General features: G+C 51.5%; 1 protein-coding gene across 2 annotated transcripts in view; it reads left to right on the top strand.

Annotated features, from left to right (window-relative positions):
* GRIP2 (glutamate receptor interacting protein 2) overlaps positions 1-21909 on the top strand; it is a 64511-nt gene extending 42602 nt beyond the window's left edge. The window contains exons 14-24 of one of the 2 annotated variants that reach the window (XM_011950674.1): positions 346-426; positions 1717-1783; positions 1886-2031; positions 3210-3354; positions 5479-5618; positions 6199-6378; positions 7395-7572; positions 9496-9601; positions 16574-16717; positions 18093-18239; positions 19250-21909. In XM_011950674.1, the coding sequence (XP_011806064.1) occupies positions 346-426; positions 1717-1783; positions 1886-2031; positions 3210-3354; positions 5479-5618; positions 6199-6378; positions 7395-7572; positions 9496-9601; positions 16574-16717; positions 18093-18239; positions 19250-19408 (1493 nt within the window). In that variant the 3' untranslated portion in view covers positions 19409-21909. The remainder of the gene's footprint in view (positions 1-345; positions 427-1716; positions 1784-1885; positions 2032-3209; positions 3355-5478; positions 5619-6198; positions 6379-7394; positions 7573-9495; positions 9602-16573; positions 16718-18092; positions 18240-19249) is intronic. The other variant, XM_011950673.1, reaches the window with a different exon arrangement.
* The last annotated feature ends 1409 nt before the right edge of the window (positions 21910-23318 follow it).

Below are 23318 nucleotides of genomic sequence, written 5' to 3'. Positions count from 1 at the left end.
CAGCCACGGCCCGGCACATAGTAGGTGCTCAGGAAATATGTGCTAGATTCACACCGGGTTGTTAGGCTGTGGGGAGCTCCCTTCTCGCCTACCACACCAGCTGACAGGCATGAGGCCTGGTTCCAGCCCCGACTCGGTGGGTCTGACTAGAGTGAGTCAGTTGTTTTGAGCAAATCTGTTAGGTCACTCTGCCTCAGTTTCCTCCTCTGTTGGGAAGAAGCAGGAGGATGGGATTAGGACTGTGACTTTTGGGGTCCCTCCCAGCACAGCCAGAATGGGCATGGGGCTGGGGTTCATGAGGCTCCTTCTCTGGTCCTCACGCCGGTCTATGTCCATCCACCCCAGAGTCCGTCATCCCAAGCAGTGGCACGTTCCATGTGAAGCTGCCCAAGAAGCGTGGCGTGGAGCTGGGTATCGTCATCAGCTGTGAGTCTGCCCCGCCGCCTGCCCGGGAGCCAGCTCACCTGCTGGGGAGAAAGAGCTCGCCAAGCTCGGACCAGCATTTCCATGGCATGACACCCTGCAGGGCCCGAGGAAAAGGCTTGGGGGTGTGGGGAGGCTGGCTTCCATGGGACCCAGCTGCATGTTCTCAGTAAGACCCCGGCTTCCCAAAGCCTCAGCTTCCCGTTCTGCACCATGGGAGTCCCCTGGCCTCGTGGGTCTCCCGGGGGGCTTGTGAGGGGCCCATGGTGAGAGAGCTGTGGAAGGTGACAAATATGCAGGCTGGGTTTGGTTTTCTGCCTACTTCTGTGTTCCCAGAGCCCAGCAAAGGCCTGGAACACAGTAGGTGCTTAATTCATGTTTGTCAAAGGAATGAAAATGAGGAGTGCAGAAGAAAAACGTAGAATGGGTGAGCATGGGAAAGCCCTCCCGTGGCTCCCAACTTATTCTGAGTAGAAGCTGAAGGCCTCAGGCCCCAGCGAGGCCCTCTGTGCTCTGGACCCCATGACCTCTGACCTCATTTCCTGACTCTCCCCAACTCAAGCCCTCCAGCCGCAGCCGGCCTGGCTGCTCCCTGCCGTACCTGCCCCTTCCTGCCTCTCGGCCTTTGCATCTGAGACTGTTCCTCTGGCCTCTTCCCTACCTCCTTCAGGTCTTTGCCCAAATGTCACTTGACAAGTCCTTCCCCGACCACCTGACTGAACATTTACTGCCCTCGACACAGGCCCGTTTCTCAGGTTTCTCCGCAGCTCACTTCATCAATGTTTAAATGTTGTTGATTGTGACCACCACTGGAGCGCCAGCTCCAGGAGGGCAGGGAGAGATTGCTGTCTGTTTTGTCCGCTTCTGTGTTCCCCCCCCCGACCCCGAGCACACAATAGAGCCTGGGTGCTGGCCCTGAGCCCGGTGCTGGGAACACAGGCACCAAACGGACAGCCCCTCTCCACAAAGAGCTCGCAGTTTGCTGGGGGATGGGCGGAGCAGGAGGAAAGAAGAGCTGGCATTGGAAGGGCCATGCTATATCTTATGCCTGCGTTATCTGATTTACTCTCACCACATCCCCATGAGGTCTGCGGTGCCACCCCCATTTTACAGGGGGGAAACTGAGGCACAGGGAGGTGAGCTGATTTGCTCACAGTCACCCAGCCAGGAAGCAGTGGGATCAGAATGTGAGTAGGACCAGTGACTCCGAGTCCACACTCAGACCCCTGGGCCTCGCCACCCTGCCCCAGGCTGAGGCCACCAAGGTCAGATTCACGGCCTCTTTTCCTCCAGCGGCTAGCAGGAAGCGAGGGGAGCCCCTCATCATCTCCGACATCAAGAAAGGCAGTGTGGCACACAGGTAGGGGCACTGGGGCACAGGAGGGGAAGTAGCCAACAGTAGTGAGTATGGCACCTGCATGCACCAAGCTCCTTCCACCCCCTCTCCCCGCTACTCATGCAGGACGGGCACCCTGGAGCCAGGCGACAAGCTGCTGGCCATCGACAATATCCGCCTGGACAACTGCCTCATGGAGGACGCCGTGCAAATCCTGCGGCAGTGCGAGGACCTGGTGAAGCTGAAGATCCGGAAGGACGAGGACAACTCTGGTATGGCCCTCACACTGCCCTCCTACTTCCAGAGGCCCACCCTTTGACCAGTGGGCTCTCAGCTTGCAATTCAGGGCTCCCTCTGGCCAAGGAAGGGAGGGTGGTGGGTGCTGCTGAAGGCTGGCTGGAATTTTGAACAAATGAAGGAGGGGGCAACACCACAGACTTCTCACTGTCCCCGGCGTCTGGGGCCCTCCAGAGCCTCTGTGAGACGGACAGGAGTTTGAGGCACTCCTGTAGCCTCCATGTCTAGCACCAAGCCTGGCAGAGGAGACCTACTGGGTGCAGCTGGTGGACAGATGAGTAGGTAGGGCAAGGGAAGAGCAAGGCTGCCCTTTTGAGTGGCAGGCTATGAGTGGATAAGCAAGGACTACAGACTCAGGCCCCACTGAAGCCAGATAGTGATACAAATGAGTGAGAAAAGCTGTATGGATTGGAGAGGCAAAAGGGACGGGTGAGGACTGTGCCAACGGAAAGCGAATCCCTGATTCAAAGGGGCAGTCTTCAAGTCACCAACTCTAACTCTGTGAAAGGTTACTGTAGGAGGTAGATTTCTTTTCTTTTTGTAAAGAAAAGTTGGGCCAGGTGCAATGGCTCATACCTGTACACCCCTCGCTTTGGGAGGCCAAGGTGGGTAGATCACTTAAGCCCAGGAGTTTGAGACCAGCCTGGGCAACATGGCAAAACCCCATCTCTACAAAAAATACAAAAATTAGCTGGGTGATGCATGCCTGTACTCCCAGATACTTGGGAAGCTGAGGTGGGAGGATCACTTGAACCCTGGAAGCAGAGGTACAGCAGTAAACTGAAATCACGCCACTGCACTCCAGCCTGGGCAGCAGAGCAAGACTCTGTCTCAAAAGAAAAAAAAAAAAAGGTGATCGGGGTTCCCTTAGCTTCCTGCTGGCTGTTGGAGGAAAAGAGGCCATTGTTTCTTGTCATCAGTGTTGTCATTATTGTGGGTGAGGTGTGATGTTTCTTTTCTTTACTGGTATTTGGGTAGAACATGGCCTCAGGGTCCCCAGGTTGTGCTGCATGAGATCAGAGAGTGAGTGACTGGGTGAATGAATGAATAACTAAGTATGAGTGAGTGAGGCCAAGGTAGGGAGCTGGGGGTACCCCCAGCTCCTGGTCCTGCCCCTCAGGGGCCTCCTCCTCATGGGTCCCTGTGCTTACAGACGAGCTGGAGACCACGGGTGCTGTCAGCTACACAGTGGAGCTGAAGCGCTATGGGGGCCCTCTGGGCATCACCATTTCGGGCACGGAGGAACCTTTTGACCCCATTGTCATCTCAGGCCTCACCAAGCGTGGCCTGGCTGAGAGGTGAGCTGGGGCTCTGTGGGGACACATGGTGGGCTCAGGGAACACAGGAAGCAAGAGCTGGGGCTACGGCAAAGCCAAGCAAGATTCTGACCTCTGTTCCAACATTGACACTGTGGGTGACATCGGGCCAGTCACTTGCCCTCTCTGAGACTCAGGTCTGCATTTGTAAAATGAGTGTCAGCCCCTGCCTGCCAGGGCAGAGACCCCCACCCCAGCAGACCTCCTGGCCCCAGGTAAGCACTGGGCCAAGGTGTGTGCATCTTACTGCTCCCTCCCTACCTGTGTCTGGAAGGTCAGCCCTGCAAGGCTAGTTGGAGCACCTGCTGTGTGCGGAATAGGATGGGGCAGTCCCAGTACCCTGGTCCCAGCACTGCCTAGGGCTTTCCTGAGGCATTGGGGGACTGTCCCTGCTGCCCCTAGACTCTGAAACTGTGGCAGCTGAGGGAGCTGTAAGAATGGAGCCCTGTCCCAGGGTGAGGTGGAGGTCAGAGATGGAAGCCGACCCCCAGTGTGGGTGAGATTGAGCCTTCTCCCCCTAGCTGGGTAAGGATGAATCCTGCAGGCAAGGAAGTGATGAGCTCCCAGCGCAGCGACGAGCGGGCTGTGAAAGGAGAGCCTGGTGGGGGCTGCAGGGGCAGGAGGCGTCCCAGAGGAGGGCACCGCGCAGGAGGGGCGGTGGCTTGCTGGGTGGGGAGAGGATGGGGAGAGGATTCTGGGGCTTGGACCCTGCTCCTGGAGCACCCCCTGCTGGACACCTGGCAGACTGCAGAGGTCGGTGTGGGACCCTTCTGATCCCAATGTCTTCATCAATTCCAGCATGTGCTGGGCACCTACTGTGTGCCTGGCCCCTCTGTCCTGGATGCTGGGGCTGTACAACCCTCCTGCCTTTGCCGGGCTGATGTAGCTCAGTGCTGTCCAACTGCAGTATAATTTGAACCACAAATTTAATCAGACACTTTCTAGTAGCCACATTTGCAAAGCAAAAAGATGAAATTCATCTTAAATATTTAGTTCAACATGTAATCAACATAAAAACCATTAAGAACATGTTTTATATTCTTTTTAATGTTGCATCTTCCATATCTGGTGTGAATCTTCTGCTTTCAGCACATCTCAATTAGGGCAGTCATATTTGACGGGCTCAGCAGCCACCTGTGGCTGGTGGCTCCCATACTGGAATCCACAGCTCTGGTCCCCTCCCTGAACCCACCATTCCCTGCCTTGCTCACTGCCCTCATCCCCAGGGAAGTGCAGGGCAATGCCCAAGCATGACTCTCCAGGAACTCCCGTCTGGGGTGACATCTACAGCCCCAGGGGTTCAAGATCCCCGACCTAGTCCTCTGCCTCCTTTTCCTCTACCTGGCTCAGGTCACTCTGAGCGCCTGCTACAGCTTCTTCCCTGCTCAGCGCTGGCTGCTCCTCAGAATCACCTTCCTGCCCCACCCCCACAGGTACTATTTAACTGGTCAGATGTGGGGCCCAGGCACCTGCATTTTCAAAAAGCTCCTCAGGTCATTGTAATGGGTGTCCAGGTAGAAAACCACTGGGCCACAGCAGTGCTGCTGCCTGGCCTCGCCAGCACTTCATGCCCTACTGTGAGGTCTGCTGGGTGCTGGTGATTATGCCTATTCTCCAGGTGGGAAAACTGAGGCCCAGGAAGGGGCAATGACTACCAAGGGTGTCTGCTGGAGGGAAGTAGGAATCCATTCCATTCATTCACTCCTCAGTTATGATTTGATAATAAAATTAGTATTACCACCCCCATTTTACAGATGAAAAAACTGAAACTTGGGGGTTTAAGAAACTGGCCCAAGATCACATAGCAAGTATTTGGCAGCTAGTATGTGGGATTCAACCCATTCTCAAAACCTGTGCTGGACACTGGTTCCAGAACCTAATTTTACAGTCAGGTGGGACAATCCCCTCCCAGGTTCTAGACTTTATATCTCTATTAATGTGATCCAAGATCATACTTGTGGCTTTTGTTTTGTTTTTGGCAGCTGGGTTTAACTGGGGTCAGCCAGACTTCTGCTTTGTGACTCTCTTGGGTTCCCTGAGGGTAGACCACCACTCTGAGGCCCTGAGTCTCTAACTCCCTTTCTCCGCCCTGCATCCACTCCTCAGGACTGGTGCCATCCACGTGGGGGACCGCATTCTGGCCATCAACAGCGTTAGCCTCAAGGGCCGGCCGCTGAGCGAGGCCATCCACCTCCTGCAGGTGGCTGGAGAGACCGTCACACTGAAGATCAAGAAGCAACTAGACCGTGAGATTCGCTTCATGCCCTGGGAGCCACCCAGCAGGTTTAGGAAGGGCAATCCCTCTGTGCCAGGCTTTGCCTGCACACCCTCACAGAGCCCTCACTGCAGCCCTGTGGAGGCGGGCCTGCGACGGCAAAGGAGATAAGACTCAGAGAGGGGAGTGATGAGCCCAAGGCCTCACAGCTGGCATGGGGCAGAATCTGGGTCCGAGCCCTGTTCTTCATTACTTCCTGCCTCTTAAGGTGCTCACGTGTGTATGCTTCATGGCCATAACTCATGCATTCCTCAGTTGCCCCTAAATATGTCCCCATGCTGTGGTAGAAAGGCCACCATAGGCAGTGGAAGGGGCCTGAGCTAATCCAGGCTCCACTGGTGCTCACTGCGTGATCTCCAACATGCTGCTCAGCTTCCCCGAGCCTCAGTTTTCCCATCTGTGAAACAGGTTTGCTTATTAGTGTGCCACAGCCATATGTCAGCTCAAAAGGGCTTACTGCCTGTGAGTTTCCAGACCAGGCTGAAATGCAGAAACTGAGGCTCACTGTGAGTGTCTCTGAAGTCAGAAGTGACACCTCCTTCTCCTCCCAGGCCCCCTCCTACCCCGCAAGTCGGGCAGCCTCAGTGAGACCAGCGATGCTGATGAGGACCCAGCAGAGGCCCTGAAAGGAGGACTGCCAACAGCCCGCTTCTCACCGGCTGTGCCCAGTGTGGACAGTGCTGTGGAGTCTTGGGATAGCTCGGCCACAGAGGGTGGCTTTGGGGGCCCAGGTAACACCTTGGGGCTCTTGGACAAGTGACACGCTCTCTCTAGGCCACCCCAGCTGCTGGGCCTGTGCAGGACTATTCCTTTGCCTGTTCCTCCCTCCTGTTCTCCTCTCCTGGCATCCTTTAGGGGCCCTTCCTGAAGGAAGACCTGATTTGGCTCCATAAGCTGCTCTCAGGGCCCCTTGCTCCTGGGAGTATGGGCTGCAGCCATATCTCTTGATTTAGAACCATGGGTCCCATGCTGGCTGCTTAGCTTTCCCTGTTGTGAAGTTATGGACAAAGCTGGTCTTTCTTCTACTGTTTCCTTCCTTCCTAGCCCAATGTCTGGCACACAGTAGGTGCTCAACAATGTTCATTCCATCCGGTTGAAAATAGGGAGGCCAAAAGCCGCCCCCCACCCCAGCCTACAAGACGCGATGTGGGGCAGACACCTCTGGGGCTCCCTCCCCAGCCAATGCATGTTGAGACCCGGAGGTGGCCTCAGGGAGGCGTCTGAGTCTGGTGGGTGACCAGCTGGCCTCAATGACCCAGAGCCACTGGAACTCCCCATGGTCCAACTCAGAGGACTGGGGGGGGGGGGGGGTTGAGGCCTCTATGGGCCGTAGGTGGCTGCCAGCCCATTCTTGCCTGTGGACACCTGCTCTCCCTGGGCCTCAGCTTCCCCATCTCCAGCTCTCTGTCAGCATCTCTCAGTTCACTCCCTGGGGCTGGACCTTCAGAGCTCCCAAAGGCAGGAAGTGGAGGGGGAGCCACATGTTCAGCCTCCTTCCCTGGCAGGGTGATGGCCAAGCCAAGGCCGATGGAGTTGACACAGAGTCGCAGAGCCCCGGGCATTAACTTCTGGATGACCAGGAGCTCCAGGGAGATTCTGGGAGGCAGAGGCCCTGTGTTCTCTGCGTAGACGCAGGCCCAGAGAGGAGCAAAGACCTCCGCAGGGTCACTCAGCATAGCTGGAAATGGGGCAGGCAGGAGGACAAGTAAGGCCGCGGAGAACACAGAGGCCCTCTCTCCACCACCAGGGTCCTATACACCACAGGCAGCAGCCCGGGGTGTGACCCCCCAGGAGTGGAGGCCTGGCCGGCTGAGGAGCAGCCCCCCCACCACTGAGCCCCGGAGGACGAGCTACACCCCGACCCCAGCTGACGAGAGCTTTCCAGAGGAGGAGGAGGAGGAGGAGGATTGGGAGCCGCCAACGAGGTCTGTGGTGGGAGCACCGTGAAGGAGGAGGGAGTCATATCTTGGCTGGGGTGGGTGAGGGTGCCCGTGCCAAAGTGGTGGGGGAATGGAGAGTCTTGGTGGGCTCCTGAGGAGGGGTGCCTCCTGGGAAAGAAACACTGAGCAGAGCCACCTCAGCCAGGCTGAGACAGAGGGAAGGGTGGATTGGTGGAGGGCATGGCAGGGACGAAGGTATGGAGGTGGAGAGCAGCCTGGTTTGCCCTTCCCAACTTTGGTGATCTCCTGTTCTCAGAAGAGCAGCAGCAGACTCAGAACTTGAACCCAGGCCCACCTGACTTACCCCAGATGGCCTGATGGCCTCCTGCAAGGGCCCTCAGCCCGCCGGCACCAGACCTGGGCTGTGCTGAGTGGCTCTGAGTGGCTCGGCCACTGGAGAAGGCTCCTGCAGAGAGCAGGCTGTGGAGAAATGCTGTTCCTCATCTGGCCCAGGCCACCTTCCCATCGTGGTGCTTTTGATCAGGCGGTTCCTTCTGCCTCGATGCCTTTCCCTGGTCTCTCCTGGAAAATCCCTACTCATCCCTCAAAACTCAGCTCAAATTCCCCTGCCTCTAGGAAGCTTCCCTGTCTTTCTCAGGCAGAAGGGATTCCTCCCTCCCTCCTGGTACCCACAGCTGCTCTTACAAGTCTCCTGGTGGCCAAACCACCTTGTGTCTATCTGGCTAATTACTTGGCTGTCATCTCTACTGCATGGCACCCCAGCTCCATGTGTGGCCCCTAGTAGGTGCTCAGACATATTTTGCAAATGAATCTCCAGCTGTGTAAGAACAGGGGCCACACTTTATTCTCCTCTATATCCCTGTGCCCAGCAGAGGACTTAGCTCAGGAAATGTTTGTGAAATTGACTTGAATGGAGCAAGTGTCCTTCAGCCTCTGTCTTTTCATCTGTAACATGGAAACACGTCCTCATTCCTAAGCTCCCTAAGAGAGCAAAGCCTTTGTAAAAGAGTAAGTGCTGGCCGGGCACAGTGGCTCACGCCTGTAATCCCAGCACTTTGGGAGGCCGAGGCGGGTGGATCACGAGGTCAGGAGATCGAGACCATCCTGGCTAACATGGTGGACCCTGCCTCTACTAAAAATACAAAAAGTTGGCCAGGCGTGGTGGTGTGCGCCTGCGGTCCCAGCTACTCTGGAGGCTGAGGCAGGAGAATGGTGAGAACCTGGGAGGCGGAGCTTGCAGTGAGCTGAGATCGCGCCACTGCACTCCAGCCTCAGCAACAGAGCAAAACTCTGTCTCAAAAAAAAAAAAAAAAAAGTGCAAGTGCTTTGTAAATCGCAGCATGCCTTGTAACCATCAAGGTCTTTGCAATTGGCAAGTGGCTTTGTGAAGTGTGAAAAATGTGAATTGTGAATTTTCTGAGACTCTGTTAGAACTGATAACAGACTGGTACAACCTGCAACGGGCGTTATGGGTGGTCTCGACCCTTCCCCAGCACAGATATATCATCCCCTCCATCCATCTGTGTCCTTGCTGGCTCCAGCTCTGTCCCTGTCACTGTCCCAGGGTGCCGTGTGTCTGGGTGGGGCCAGGGGCCGTCCTCTGGGTCTACACCATGGATCTCCTCTCTGTCTGTTCGTCTGTTTGTCCTCTGTCTCTCTTCCTAGGCATCCTGTGTCACCGCTCTCCACCCCGTCTCATCTGCCCTTGTTCTAACTGGCCACCGACAGTCCTGGTCACCCCTAACTGCGTCTTTCCCCTATTCTGTATCACCAACCACTGCCCCGGGGCCCCAGAACTGCCACCGAGGACGCTCGCCTGCCTGCCCGCCTACCCACCCTATGGCCCCTCGAGCCCACCGCTGGGCCCTGGGGCCCCGAAGACTCCTCAGGCCCCAGCCCGCCCACCCACCTGCCAGGAGTTGACGCTCTCTGGTTCCTACGTTACAGCCCAGCCCCTGGCCCTGCCCGAGAGGAGGGCTTCTGGCGTACGTTTGGAGAAGCTCTTGAAGACCTGGAGTCATGTGGTCAGTCAGAGCTGCTGAGGGAACTGGAGGTATGGCCGCCTGCCCTGCAGGCCTTCAAGGGGCACCCGGGGCTGTTTACTCTGGTGTGTGTGCAATGGGAGGCAGGCATGTTGATGGTATCATGCTCATGTGTAACGTGTATGTATGCAGTCACTTGGGCACCCTCTGGGAAAAGGTGTCTTCACATATTTACAGTCTGTGCATGGACTCATGTGCAAGTGTGATTGAGAGCACCGTGGTACTACACGTTATCTGCGTGGACATGAAATATGTGTGACATCATCATGTGTACATTGGGAGCGTATGTGTATGCATGCGTGTGAACATGCTCATGAATGCACACTTGCAGAGTGTATTTCAGAACACGTGTGTCTGAGTGTGCACATGTAGTTGCACAGGGGCAGTTTTAGTATCTGTATGTGCGTGTGATACATGAATGTGGTTGTGGGCATGCCCTGTGGAAGTGTGTGAGTGTTGACATCAGTGACGACACAGAAGATAAGGGGCTGTGGGAAACCAGAGGTGAATGTGGCTTTGTGTAAGGTCAATATCGTTCAGTGAATAGAACAAGCTGTCCAGGAGGATCCAGAGAGGATCTTGCTAAGTCACATCCCAAGCTTCCACTCTGAGAGCAATTTTATTTTATTTAAATCTCTATTTTATCTGTTCTGTTGCCCCTTTTTACTCCTAATATTGTCGATTGGGGTCGTTTTTTTTCTCTCCATTAGTCTTGCCAATTACCAGGTTTCTCAAAGAACAAGTTTTTGGCTTTATTATTTTCTATTTTATTCATTTGTTTGTTTAGCTTTGATATTCTCTTCCTTCTGCTTTATTTATGTTTAAGTCATGATCCTTTTCATGGTTTCTTAGTGCCTTAATTTTCAGTCTTTCTTGTTTTTGAATAATGTATTTTTTAAAGTTATGCATTTACCTGTAAGCATTGCTTTGGCTGCATCCCAAATTTTGCTAATGCACTTTCCACCTTAAATTAAATTCTGTTTTGTCTCATAATAATATTGTTTCATTAAATTAATTTTGGTGATTATTTGCCTGTCTTTTTTTCCAATTTGCTTATTTTTTCTCTCTCTCTCTTTTTTTTTTTTTTCAGACAGAGTCTCACTCTGTTGCCCAGGCTGGAGTACAGTGGTGCAATCTTGGCTCACTGCAGCCTCCACCTCCTGGGTTCGAGTGATTCTCATGCCTCAGCCTCCCGAGTAACTGGGATTAAAGGTATGTGCCACCATGCCCAGCTAATTTTTTCTATTTTTAATAAAGATGGGTTTTCACTGTGTTGGCCAGATTGGTCTCGAACTTCTGGCCTCAAGTGGTCCACCTGCCTCAGCTTCCCAAAGTGCTGGGATTACAGGGGTGAGCCACTGTGCCTGGCCAATTTGCTTGTTTTCAAATTTACTGTATCATTGTTTTAAATGTGTCTCTGTTGTATACTATACATAGCCTGTTCTCTTTTTATTAAAGATGAATTTAGTCTATTTATGTTTGTTGTGACTACTAATATAATTAAACCTTTCAATCAGAGGTACACCTGAAAAAATATATAATTAAACTTAATTCTAGTATATAATTTGTACTTCCTATTTATCCTGTTTTCTTTATACTTCTTCTGATTGTCCATCTTTCCTTGTTTCTATTGATACACTTTTCATTACTGCTCGCTCTCTCCACAATCTCCAATTTGGAGATTTTAAATTTTATTTGTATTCTTGTAGTGATTATCTTTAATTCATTTGTTCTACTTTCAACATTCAGTTTTTACATTGAAACCTTTTATTATTACCTAAGTGATACGTGTGGGTGGTGCAAAATTGGATACACAAAGTAGAATCAAAATAAGTAATGAAAAAATAAGTAAAAATAAAACATAAGGACACAACATTCCCACCACCCAGAGATCACCACTATTACTGTGTTAATGAGTTTACATGTATTTTTAAGATAATGAAATCATGACATATGTACTGTTTTGTAGACTGCTTTTTTAGCTAGCTACTTCATTTTTCCATTTCAATATATTTTAATATTTCCTAATACCAAGACCAGATTCGGATTTCCTCAGTTGGACCCAAATTGCCCTTTACACCTGGTTTATCCAAACCAATGTCTAATCCGTGCTTGGAGCTTGGTTATTATGTCTCTTAAGTCTCTCTTAATTTTAGTCCAGTGCCTTTTAAATGATACTAATGTAAACTTTCTGTTTATCAAGATAAAATTAACATATAAAATTTGCAATTTTAACCAGTTTAAAGTATACAGTTTACTGACTTGTTATATTCACGATGTTGTGTAATCATCCGCACTGTCTAATTCCAGAACACGTGTAACACCCCAAAATGAAAACTTCTACCTTCCAATCCCTCCCTCTTCCCATCCCCTGGCAATCGCTATCTCCTCTGTCTCTATGGATTAGCCTATTCTGGATATTTCATAAAAGTGGCATGTGTATTTGACTATTTGTGTCTGGCTTTTTTCACTGAGCTTGATGTTGTGGCATGTGTCAGTAATTCATCCCCTTTTATGGCTAAATAATTATGAGGATAGACCACTGAAGGGAAGGCCATGGCCTTACCTTACATTTTCAATACATTTTCTTAATTTGGTTTTTCTAACAAGTCTAAACAATACCTTTGTCCTCCTCTTGAATAAGACAGGCAATATAGAATTCTTTCACTTCTCTCCAAACTACCTCTTCTCATATCCCAACTTGTTTATAAATTGCTCGAAATTCATGAACGTGGGGTTTTATCAGAATATTTGACCAATTTCTGTTATCACCTTTGCTTCTTGCATACCCCTTTTTTTCTGAGCTCATCCTTTAAGATAGTCTTTCACTGAGGGACTTTAGGTAGTAAACTGCTTTAGGCTCTGTGTTCTGAAAATGTCTTTATTTCTTTTTTATTTTTTCCAATCAATTTAGAAGTTTATAAATGTCTTTATTTCACCCCTACTCTTAAATGATAGTTTAGTTGACTATGAAATTAAACATTTACTCAGGGCTTTGAAGATATTATCCTGCTGTCTTCTGGTAATGATTGTTACTGCTGTTAGGTTCACTGTTGTTCCTTTGAAAGTCCTGTGTCTTTTCTTTCCAGGAGATTTGAGGATTTCTTTCTCTGTGATGGCTGGCTCTCTCACTCTGATGTGTCTCAGTAAGAGTTTATTTGTCTTACTATAGACTCAGTATGTTTTTTCAGTCTGAGGACTCATGTTTGCCTTCTGTGCTGGAAAATTCCTAGTCATGGTATTTACAATATTGCCTCCTTCTTATTGTCTCCTTCTGTTAAGGTATGTTGGACACTTGTCCTCCATGCATTCTATCCTCCATGTCTCTTAACTTTTCTTTCATATTTTCTCTGCACTGTGTACTAGCTGCTTTCCTTAATCTGTCTTCCAATTCACTAGTTCTCTCCTTGGCTGTATTTATTCTACTGTGTAACCCGTTTCTTAGATACTGTGTTTCAACTTCTACATCTTTTGTTCCTACAATTTTTTTAAATCTTCATAGTCTTTTTTTTTTAATGGCTTTTGCTTTTTTTCTTATTTTTCTACACATCTTAAACCAAGCTTATCTAACCTATGGCCCATGGGCTGCATGTAGCCCAGGATAGCTTTGAATTTTACACAAATTCATAAACTTTCTTAAAACATTATGAGATTTTTGTTTGCAATTTTTTTTTTCCTCATCAGCTATTGTTAATGGTAGTGTATTTTATGTGTGGCCCAAGACAATTATCCCACGTGGCCCAGGGAAACCAATAGTTTGGACATCCCTGTAAACAGACTTACTTCAAGTTTCTTTTTTCTTTTTTTTTTTTGAGATAGAGTTTCACTCTGTCACTCAGGCTGGAGTGCAGTCAGTGGCATGATCTCGGATCAGCTCACTACAACCTCCACCTCTTGGGTTCAAGCAATTCTTCTGCCTCAGCCACCCAAGTAGCTGGGGACTACAGGAGTGTGCCATCATGCTTGGCTAATTTTTTTTTTTTTTTTTTGGTAGAGACAGGGTTTCGCCATGTTGCCCAGGTTAGTCTTGAACTCCTGATCTCAGGTGATCGGCTGGCCTTGGCCTCCCAAAGTTCTGGGATTACAGGTGTGAGCCGCTGTGCCAGTTCTCAGGTTTATTTTTATTTCACTATTATTTTTAGTTTCCTGGGTATGGATTCGCCTACTTGTTTTGTCTGTGAGCAGGTGGGCTTTTCCATCTCGTCACTACATGGCTTTCAGCCGCGGTCCCTTCCCAGGCGCCTGCCTTGTTGTGTGTGCTCCGCGTTGTTGACGCTTCAGGTGAGATCACTCCTCACTTTATCTCGGCTGTGGCCCTTGAACTTCACCAGCTCCAGACTGGTTTTGACAGTAATTCCTCTGCTCAGTGTTTCTGCACTATTGTGGAAGGCAGATTCTGGCCCCACCCTCATGCAGAGGTCACACTAAGGGTTCTAGTTTGTCACAAGTGATCCCCCCACTCCTGCCTGTTCAAGTCTTGGTGGTTCCCTTCTTGTGCCCCTGTGGGCAGACATTTTCCAGTCACTATCCAGCAATGAGACAGCACTCACTTTGTAGAATGATATCGTTTCCTGCTTTGAGACAACACTCTCTTTTCCCTGAATAGTATCCCAGCTCCAAACGTGTATGTTTCATTGTTACCTTCCATGGGCCACTAACTTCCATGAGCCAGACGGTTCCACTCCTGCTAATGCCTGTCTCTGAATTTTTCTTTCTTGCCTTGAAAGTGTTTATTTAACAAATTGAAATCTATAATCTCTACGTGTTTGAAGGGAGGTGTGAACTTCCTGTATCAGCTCAGTCTGCATTTTAACTGGAAGTCCTTGAATTCTACAATTTTGGGGGTCCGAGACCCTGCAATGCCTGGACTCCCTGATTCTGTGTTTTAATAACTCTATTATCCCGAAATGAGGGAGTCTCATATATTTCCTTTTGGATGCTGGCTCCCAGGCAGGTGAAGATCATTTCTAAGATGTGAAAAGGTGCTTTCCTGCCTCCTCATTCAATATCCACCCCTGTTTTCCTATCTTCCTCCCCACTCCAACCCAACAGTTTGGCCCTAAAACAGTTTTTATTTTTTAGCAATAGGATCTTGCTCTGTTGCCCAGGCTGGAGTGCAGTGGCATGGTCTCAGCTCACTGCAAACTTCACCTCCCAGATTCAGCAGATCCTCCTACCTCAGCCTCCCTAGTACCTGGGACCACAGACATGCATCACCATGCCTGGCTAATAATTGTAGTTTTTGTAGAGAGGTTGTCTGGCTATGTTTGCCCAGGTTGGTCTCGAACTCCTAGGCTCAAACAATCCTCCTGCCTCCGCCTCCCAAAGTGCTGGGATTACAAGCATGAGTCACCACGACCAACGTAAAACATTTTAATCATAATCTACCTTCCCTTAGGGGATCCCTAAAAGACCAACCCCCCGCACCCCAAATGGTCAGATAGAACTGTGCACTAATAGTAGGAACTCAGATACTGTGATGGGCAGAAGGAGAGACGTTTCTAGGCTGGGGAGACAATTGTTTGCCTGTACAATGTCACAGTAAGAAGTCCATCATCCCCTCCCAGCAGCTCCAGCACCCCCACCTCCATCTCTGGATTTCCCAGCCTGAGTGTGAAGCTGTTTCCCTCCGGGCTTCACACTCAGGCCTCCTGCTGGCAACTTAAAGCTTGGCATTCCCGATTGCTCAGCCCTCCCTCCCTGAGCCCTTCTAACTCCACGCCTTCTCTCCTTCCCCACTGGCACCATCCTTGTCCAGACCACCATTGTCTTTTCTTTGGACAACTACATAGCCCCTAATAGGTCTCCCTCCCAGCCTCCACTCCCACTCCTGCAGCCCAGTCTTCATGTGGCAGTCGGAAGATGCTTTTAGATCCACACATTGTTTATGTCACCTTCTCTGCCTGGCTTCAGTCCTTCAGTGGCTCCCTGCTGCTCCTGGAATGAAGTTCACATTTCTTACTGCGGTCTAGAGGGCTAGAGGGTGCCGCAGGACTGGGCCCTCAGTCACCAGCCGCCAGGTTTGCTTCCAGATCCCTCCACCGCAGGGCTTTGCACATACTGTTTCCTCTGCCAGGGACTCTTCCCTGGGCCTCTTCTTCTTTGTCCTTTCAATTTCAGCTCTGGATGCTTTCCCACCCCTCACAGGACTAGGGCCACCTGTCCCAGGCTCTCACTTCCCGAGCGCCTCACCTCTGTAACACTTACTGCAGTGCATGATTTTATCTTATTTATGTTGGCAATTAGCAATGTAGCAGAGTGGTTAAGAGTTCTGACTTTGGGGCTGGGTGTGGTGGCTCATGCCTGTAATCCCAGCATTTTGGGAGGTTGAGGCGGACGGATAACCTGAAGTTGGGAGTTCGAGACCAGCCTGATCAACATGGAGAAACCCTGTCTCTACTAAAAAAGAAAATACAAAATTAGCTGGGCATGGTGGCACATGCCTGCAATTCCAGCTATTCAGGAGGATGAGGCAGGAGAATCGCTTGAACCTGTGAGGCGGAGGTTGAGGTGAGCCAAGATCGTGCCATTACGCTCCAGCCTGGGCAATAAGAGCGAAACTTTGTCTCAAAACAAAAAAAGAGAGTCTTGACTTTGTAACTAGACTCTGGTTTCAAATCTTCTTTATATCGCTAAGGAAATAAGCAGTTGCCTCATCTGTAAAGTGGAAAAAAATGGTATTTACTTGCATCATTGTACTGTGGAGAATAAAAGGAGTTATAGGTGTAAAGTGCTGAGAACTGACCTAGCAGTGGGTAGGCACGAATGACTAAGTGCCAGTGATTATTATTCTCATTGTTAGTGTGATTGGTTCATGACTTCCCACTCCACCACTGTTGGACCCAGCCCCAGTGGACAGGGACCACTTCTGTCCTGTTCACCATTGTCCCCTTTGTGACTGGCACATAGTAGGTGTCAGTGGACACTGACTGCCTGATGGGACAAGCCAACAAGCATCTGAAAGAAGGGCCATGTTCCTGCAGGCATCCATCATGACAGGCACCGTGCAGAGGGCAGCCCTCGAGGGCAGGCCTGGCCACCAGCCTTGGCAGAGGGGACGGGAGGTACGAGCCTCTCCTGCAGAGATGGAGGAGCTGCTACTGCCTACACCCTTGGAGATGCACAAGGTAGGCACTGGGGGTGAGCACAGGAGACCTGGACCTGTGTCCTGACGCCATGAGCACCGTCATGGGACTCCAGAGTGGCCCTGCCCCTCTCGGGGCTTTATTCTCCTCCACCACAAAACCGGGTTGAGTTTTCCAAAATGCTCACCATTTGGGTGACACACACACTCATACACATGCACACCTGTGATTCACACTGGCTATTATTATTTTTCTTCAAGTAGATGTGCTTGTTTTTCCCCCACTTAAATTATTTTATGTATGTATTTATTTTTTTGAGACAGGGTCTGGCTCTGTTGCCCAGGCTGGAGTGCAGTTGCTCGATCAAGGCTCACTGCAGCCTTGACCTCCTGGGTTCAAGTGATCTTCCCACCTCAGGCCCCCAAGAAGCTGGGACCACAGGCATGCACCACTACACCTGGCTAATTTTTGTATTTTTTTAGAGACAGGGTTTCAACATGTTGCCCAGGCTGGTCTCAAACTCCTGGGTTCAAATAACCTGCCCACCTCAGCCTCTGAAAGTGCTGAGATTACATGTGTGAGCCACTGTGGCTGGCCTTAAGTGGTTTTGTATGTCATACACACATATTTACATATAACATATAAACCCTTCTACGTGTGTGTGACTTCTGTGTATCTCACACAATGAGAAGCCAGTGTCTTGTGCCATCTATAGGTCATTATGTAAAAATAAGATATGAGCCAGACTTGGTGGCCCATGCCTGTAATCCCAGCACTTTGGGAGGCCAAGGTGGGTGGATCACAAGGTCAGGAGATCAAAACCATCCTGGCTAACATGGTGAAACCCCGTCTCTACTAAAAATACAAAAATTAGCTGGGCATGGGCGTCTGTAGTCCCAGCTATTCGGGAGGCTGAGGCAGGAGAATCGCTTGAACCCGGTAGAAGGAGGTTGCAGTGAACCGAGATCACACCTATTGCACTCCAGCCTGGGTGACAGAGTGAAACTCCATCTCAAAAAAAAGAAAAACAAAAAAAGATGAGGACAATCCCTAGCCAATGGCCCTCAGAAGCTCTGAGCAGCTCTTTGGTAAATGGGAATGAGTGAGGGTCAGGGAAGGTAACAGTGCCCTGGGCAGGCCTCCTCGCTGATGGAGCCAAAGGACTGAGAAAGGGCTGAAAGGAAGTCACTCCTAAGGGCTCCCTTGTACTTGAGTGTTGTGGCTTGGAGCATCTGCTGTGGGAGAGAGGAGGAGGGGTTGGGGGTGGGTGAAGGCCAAGGGGCAGGAGGCTGGGGCACTGCAGCCTGGGGGGTGTGGTTGACCAGAGGCGCTGAATGCCAGACCAAGGGATCTGGGCTACTGTGAGAGGCTGGGGTCAAAGGTCAGAGTTCCAGGAACCTCCTCCTCCTGCTTCCAGGTGACCCTGCACAAGGACCCCATGCGGAATGACTTTGGTTTCAGCGTCTCAGATGGCCTCCTGGAAAAAGGCGTCTATGTCCACACTGTGCGCCCTGATGGGCCAGCCCACCGCGGGGGCCTCCGGCCCTTCGACAGGGTCCTGCAGGTAATGCTGGGGCAGGGGCTGCGTAGTGGGGGTGGCATTGTTTCCTAGCCTGAGGGTGGGGAAACAGCCTGCATCTATCACCTGTGAAGAGGGCAGGACAATGCAAGTTGTCTGAGTCAGTTTAGCCTAAGTTGCCATGCGGGCCCCAGCACCCTCAGGCTCAGAGGCTGAGCACACACAGACCTTTTTTCTTACACCCCATGTCCACTGCGGGCCAGTGGGGACCTTCCTCTCCCAGGGCTGATGGAGCATCTGCCCATCTTGGAACTGACTCTCTGAGACATGTGGCCTCTTCAGACTCCACAGCAGAGGAAACAGACTGGAAAGTCACACGTAGATGTTTTTCTGCCTTCACCCAGAAGCAACACTCATCACCTTGCTTCACAGCTGATGGACCAAACCCCTCATGTGACCTTCCTAACCGCGAGGGAGCCTGGGAAGCGTGGGGCATCCTGTGCTGGGCACCCCGTGCCACCCCTTCTCATGCCCTGCTATTTTTGCTTCCTCAGTGTGGTTTTTGCCATATTTATATGAAATTTACTAATTCGTGTTTTCTCTAAATTGATGGCACTTTTTCAATTTGCATTGACTTTGAAAGGAAACTTTTTGTCTCCATTAGGAGTGCAAATCTAGCACCCCCTGCTTTGAAATAGAAAGTGGGTGTAAAATGCAAATAAAATAGAAAGAAGACAATGTCACATCACACAGTTCTAGGCAGGAGGCTCTCTGAGTGTGTGGTCTGCTCTTTCATGTGAGAAAGGGAGAAAAACAGGAGTTAGAGGGGTATGAAGGGTATACCCGCCCCTTCCTAGGACTTTCTCTTTGATGAAACCTAACAGAACGACTGAGAGAGAGAGGAAGAATGTTCCTGTGTGTGTGGTGCTGGAGATGTCAGGGTTTGTGTCAAGGCTGGGGCAGGGCCCACCTTTAGGACATCACATGCCTCTTGCTCCCTTCAGCCCCGCAGGGCTGACACCTCGGCTCTGTTCTCTTGGTTGCGCCCCATGCAGGTCAACCACGTCCGTACACGGGACTTCGACTGCTGCCTGGCGGTGCCGCTTCTGGCCGAGGCAGGCGATGTCCTGGAGCTGGTTATCAGCCGCAACCCACTGGCACACAGTAGCCGGGCCCCCCGAGCGCCAGGCCCCAGCAGTCCCCGGATGCTCTGAAGTCAGCATGTGGGCCGAACTCCTAAGGGGCCACCCAGGCAGATCCTGGATCCCAGACACTTAACTGGGCTGGAGAAGCGGCCACCCACTCATTCATCTGTTGGTCTGGCAGACCCTGAGCCTGGGGTGATGCTTGGTCTCTATTCCCCAGGTCTGTGGTGACTGGGGTGCCAGGCAGGGAGGCCTGCCCAAGTTGGAGTGACAGCTGGGGTCTCTCACCAAGTTGGGTCTCCAAGATGCCCAGAGGAGCCTCCCTTAAGAAGGGTTGGCACAGGCTGCTCAGCCGAGAGGAGAGAGGCCTGGTGGCTGTCCCAGGTCCCTGTGGGGCCTCCTTGGAGAGGTCGAAGACATAGGGAGCACTTCCTCCCAGCAGAGCCATGGAGCTGGAATGAGCTGCAAGGAGGAGTGAGTTCTCGGTCACAGGAGGTGAGCAGGCAGGAGCTGGATACCCCAGCGCAGTCATGCATTGGGGCATGAGGCATTCCCATGATGCGTGCACACGCGCTCAGGGGGTTGGCTTCCTGATGGGGAGCCACTTCCTCTAGAGACTCGGCCACCAGGAAGGATACTGCTTCAGATGGGAGCCCAGCTCCTTCACTTCTCCAGAATGGGGGTTTGGGGCTTGCTAGTCCTGAGATTCTCAGATTCCCAGAATCTGGTCCCCACTTATGAGACTCTTAAGTTGGGGCGTCTGGGATCCCAGGAAGTGTCGGCCCTTTGATTCCGAAAGTGGGTGATTCTTTCATTTCAGCATCTCAGTCTGAAGCTTCTGGCACTTGAGACTGTGGTTCTGGGCCCATTGGGCAGACTCTATGGGCCTTGGGCTCTCAGTCCTCCTGCTTCTTCCATAGGCCGTGTGGCCACTGACCCATCTGCACGCCCACTCAGCCCAAGCCCCTCCTTGTGGGAGGGGTCATTTTTGGGACAAAAGACCCTGGAGCTTCCATTCGCCTGTCATCCAATGAAGATTGAAAAGTGATGGACACAGGACCTGTGAGGCGTAGCGCTTGTCTTTACAGCCAGATCAGTGGAGGAAGAGGAGAAAGAGGGAGGGAGATGGGAGAGAGATGGGCCAGAGGAAAAGATGGGACAGTTGCCCAGTGGAGGGTGTCCAAAGTGCTTATTCAAAGAAGTCTATTCCCACTTGAAATCTGGAAGCACCAGCATCCCTTAAAATCATTATCCTCAGTGTCCACAAATCAGAGACCCTCTTCATTTTGAGAAAGGTGTGGGCCTCCCTGGCTGGTCTAGTGAGTGGTGCCTGGGGTGGAGTGGGCAGGCGGGTATAGCCAGGGCTGGAGATGTGCTTTGCCTGGCCCAGCTCTCACAGGGGTCTCTGGAAAATGGGGCACCCACTCCCACCTCCACCTGTCTCCAACCTGGGATCCTGGAGGCCGGAAAAGTGCTCTTTCATTTCAGAGAACAGATGGGGAGTCAAGAGGTCTGTTCTTTTCACCCTGGGTCTGTTACCTGTTTGCTGTGTGACCCTGTCTGGGTTGGACCCCCAGCCCCTCTGGATGATCACAGGTGGACAGTCTGAGCAGACACAGGCCTCCTGGTCAGGGACAGAACCATGTCTACCGACCCACCAAGGCCCCCTTTGGGGAACTGCCCACGCTGTCTCCCGGGGGCCTGCCTCCCTTACCCCTCCCCTCCACTTCCCCAGGCCCTGCCCCTCGGTGCCCTCCCCGAGGGCCCTGCATGCTTGTGCCTGGGGTGCTCAGCACCTTTGCTATCTTGGATTCCTGTGTACTTAGCCCAAGGGGAAAGGGCACTGCCTACCTGTCACAGGGCACCAAGCGAAAGCCAAGAGCCCTCACTTTGCAGGGGAGGGACAGCACAGCAGAGGTGTGGCTTCTGGACGCAAGCAGCCGTAGCTGTGTGACCTTGGACAGGTGGCTCAGTGTCTCTGGACCTCTGCTAAGCAGCAGGGCTGGACAGGACACACTCTCAGGGCCTCTCGGCTTGGGAAAACTGCATTGACTCCAGGACTCCAGGCGAGGGAAGATGCACCCGACTCTAACCAGTAGCCCCTCTGCCTCCTCGGGCTGAGGCCTCTGCCATTCTCCCAAACGTATGCAATCAGGCCCGCGCTGGGCCTCCCAGCCACGCCGGCCTCCTCATATGCAATATTTCTTCTGGCTTCTTGTGGGGATGGTTCATCCCCGACTTGACATTTCCTGACACCTTTCCCCAGTGAGCGCCCTGCCTGCCTATGCATTTTGGGAACAGCCCCTGTGACATGTCCCCTTCCACCACCCCCTCCCCCAAAGCTGTATTTTTCTCTGGCTGAGATGAGAACATATTCCTTGTAAAGTATTTTTCTACATCGGGTTTTCTTAGGGCTCTTGGGAAGCACAAACGCCAAGGGGCTCTATTGCAAAGGCCGCTTATGGTCTGTTTGGGGCCCTCATCTAAGTCTTTGTCCCACCAGGGGTTGCAGTGGCTTGGGGTAAGTGCTATGGGGATGATTTTTTTAAAAATAAAATTATTTAAATCCACCTAGAGTAGAAGTTTGCTTTTTTAACAAAATCATGGGTTGGCAAGTCAACTTCTGTATGGGTCTGGTGACATCTCACCTGATTTTGATGATTCATTAATTCAAAAAGTTTGCCATTTGCTTCCATCATCCAGCCCCTGGGCAACATGAATCAGACAGATTTAGGTCATGTCTGCACATTCTGGTGGCAGGAAGACAATCAACGAGTAAGCAAATAAATAATTATTTCAAAAGGCATCAAGGGCAACAAGGAAAACAAAAAGGAGTAATGGGATAGAGGCACCAGGGTGAGGGGCTTTAGCTCACAATGTTAGAAGGGGTTTCTCTCAAGAGGTGACATTTGCAATGAGACCTGAAGACAGGAGCCAGCCTCCGTGGAGACCTGGAGGAAGAGTGTCTCAGGAAGCGGACACAGCCAATGTGAAGACCCTGAGATAGGAACGAGTTTGATGGTTTTAAGGAAGATAAAGAAGGCCTGGGAGGGGAATGAGGCTGGAGACTAGGTTGGAGGTAGCAGGGATCGGGGGAATGGATTTGATTCTCTGTGCAGCGGAAAGCCAGAGGCAAACAGTGGTGCCTGCATATAGAGTCTCTTTAGCCCAGGTTGGGAAGGTATTGGCAGGAGGGCAACCTGGGTCTGGCTGCTCTCCTGGAGTGTCCAGAGAGTGTCTAGGGCAGGTGAGCTGTGGGGTCTGGGACCCAGAGGCCAGGGCCAGGCCCCACTGGGGAGGCCACAGTTCTGTGAGCAGAGGAAGAGCTTTTTTCCGGGAAGCGAGTATCCTGTCTTGGGAGCGGTGTAGGCAGGGGAAGGGCCAAGGCAGGCAGCAGGCACTGCTCTAAGCCCTTTGCAAGAATTTGCTGGATCCTCCCAATAGCCTTTGGAGGTGGACTCTATTCTTGTCCCATCATTACAGATGAGGAAACAGGCACAAAGAGGTTGAGTAACTTGCCCAAGGCCACACAGGTAGTAAGGGATGGAACCAGGGCTTGAACAGAAGCCACATGGCCAGGACACATAGAGAGAGGGAGGGAGGTAGGCAGAGGCTGTCATAAAGAGCCAGAAAATGGGGGTAGGGTGGTCTTTTATTCTAACATTGTCTATAAATGAGTTACTGAAAATTTTGTCTGGTTAGTTGGGCAAAGGACTCAACTGACTCCCGAGTTTGTCCATCCCAAAGGGTGGGGGTGCTGTTGGCAGGAAGGCTGCCCCGAACATGGACCTGTTCTGACCCCAGAGAGCCTTAACTGGGTATTAATGAAGTGCCTGGACCTGGTGGTGGGGAAGTGGAAGAAGGGCAATCAGGTTTGCTTCTCCTCTATGCTTCCCCCACCCGCCACCCACCACCTGCTTTCTGCACTTCCGATAGGGCAGCCCAAGGCTAAAAAGGAGGGACTGAAAGCCGCAGCAGG

Source organism: Colobus angolensis, unplaced genomic scaffold, assembly GCF_000951035.1.
Source record: "Colobus angolensis palliatus isolate OR3802 unplaced genomic scaffold, Cang.pa_1.0 Scaffold31, whole genome shotgun sequence".
Taxonomy (NCBI): domain Eukaryota; kingdom Metazoa; phylum Chordata; class Mammalia; order Primates; family Cercopithecidae; genus Colobus; species Colobus angolensis.
The sequence above is the reverse complement of the archived record's forward strand: the minus strand, read 5'-3'. Positions and strand labels throughout refer to the sequence as shown.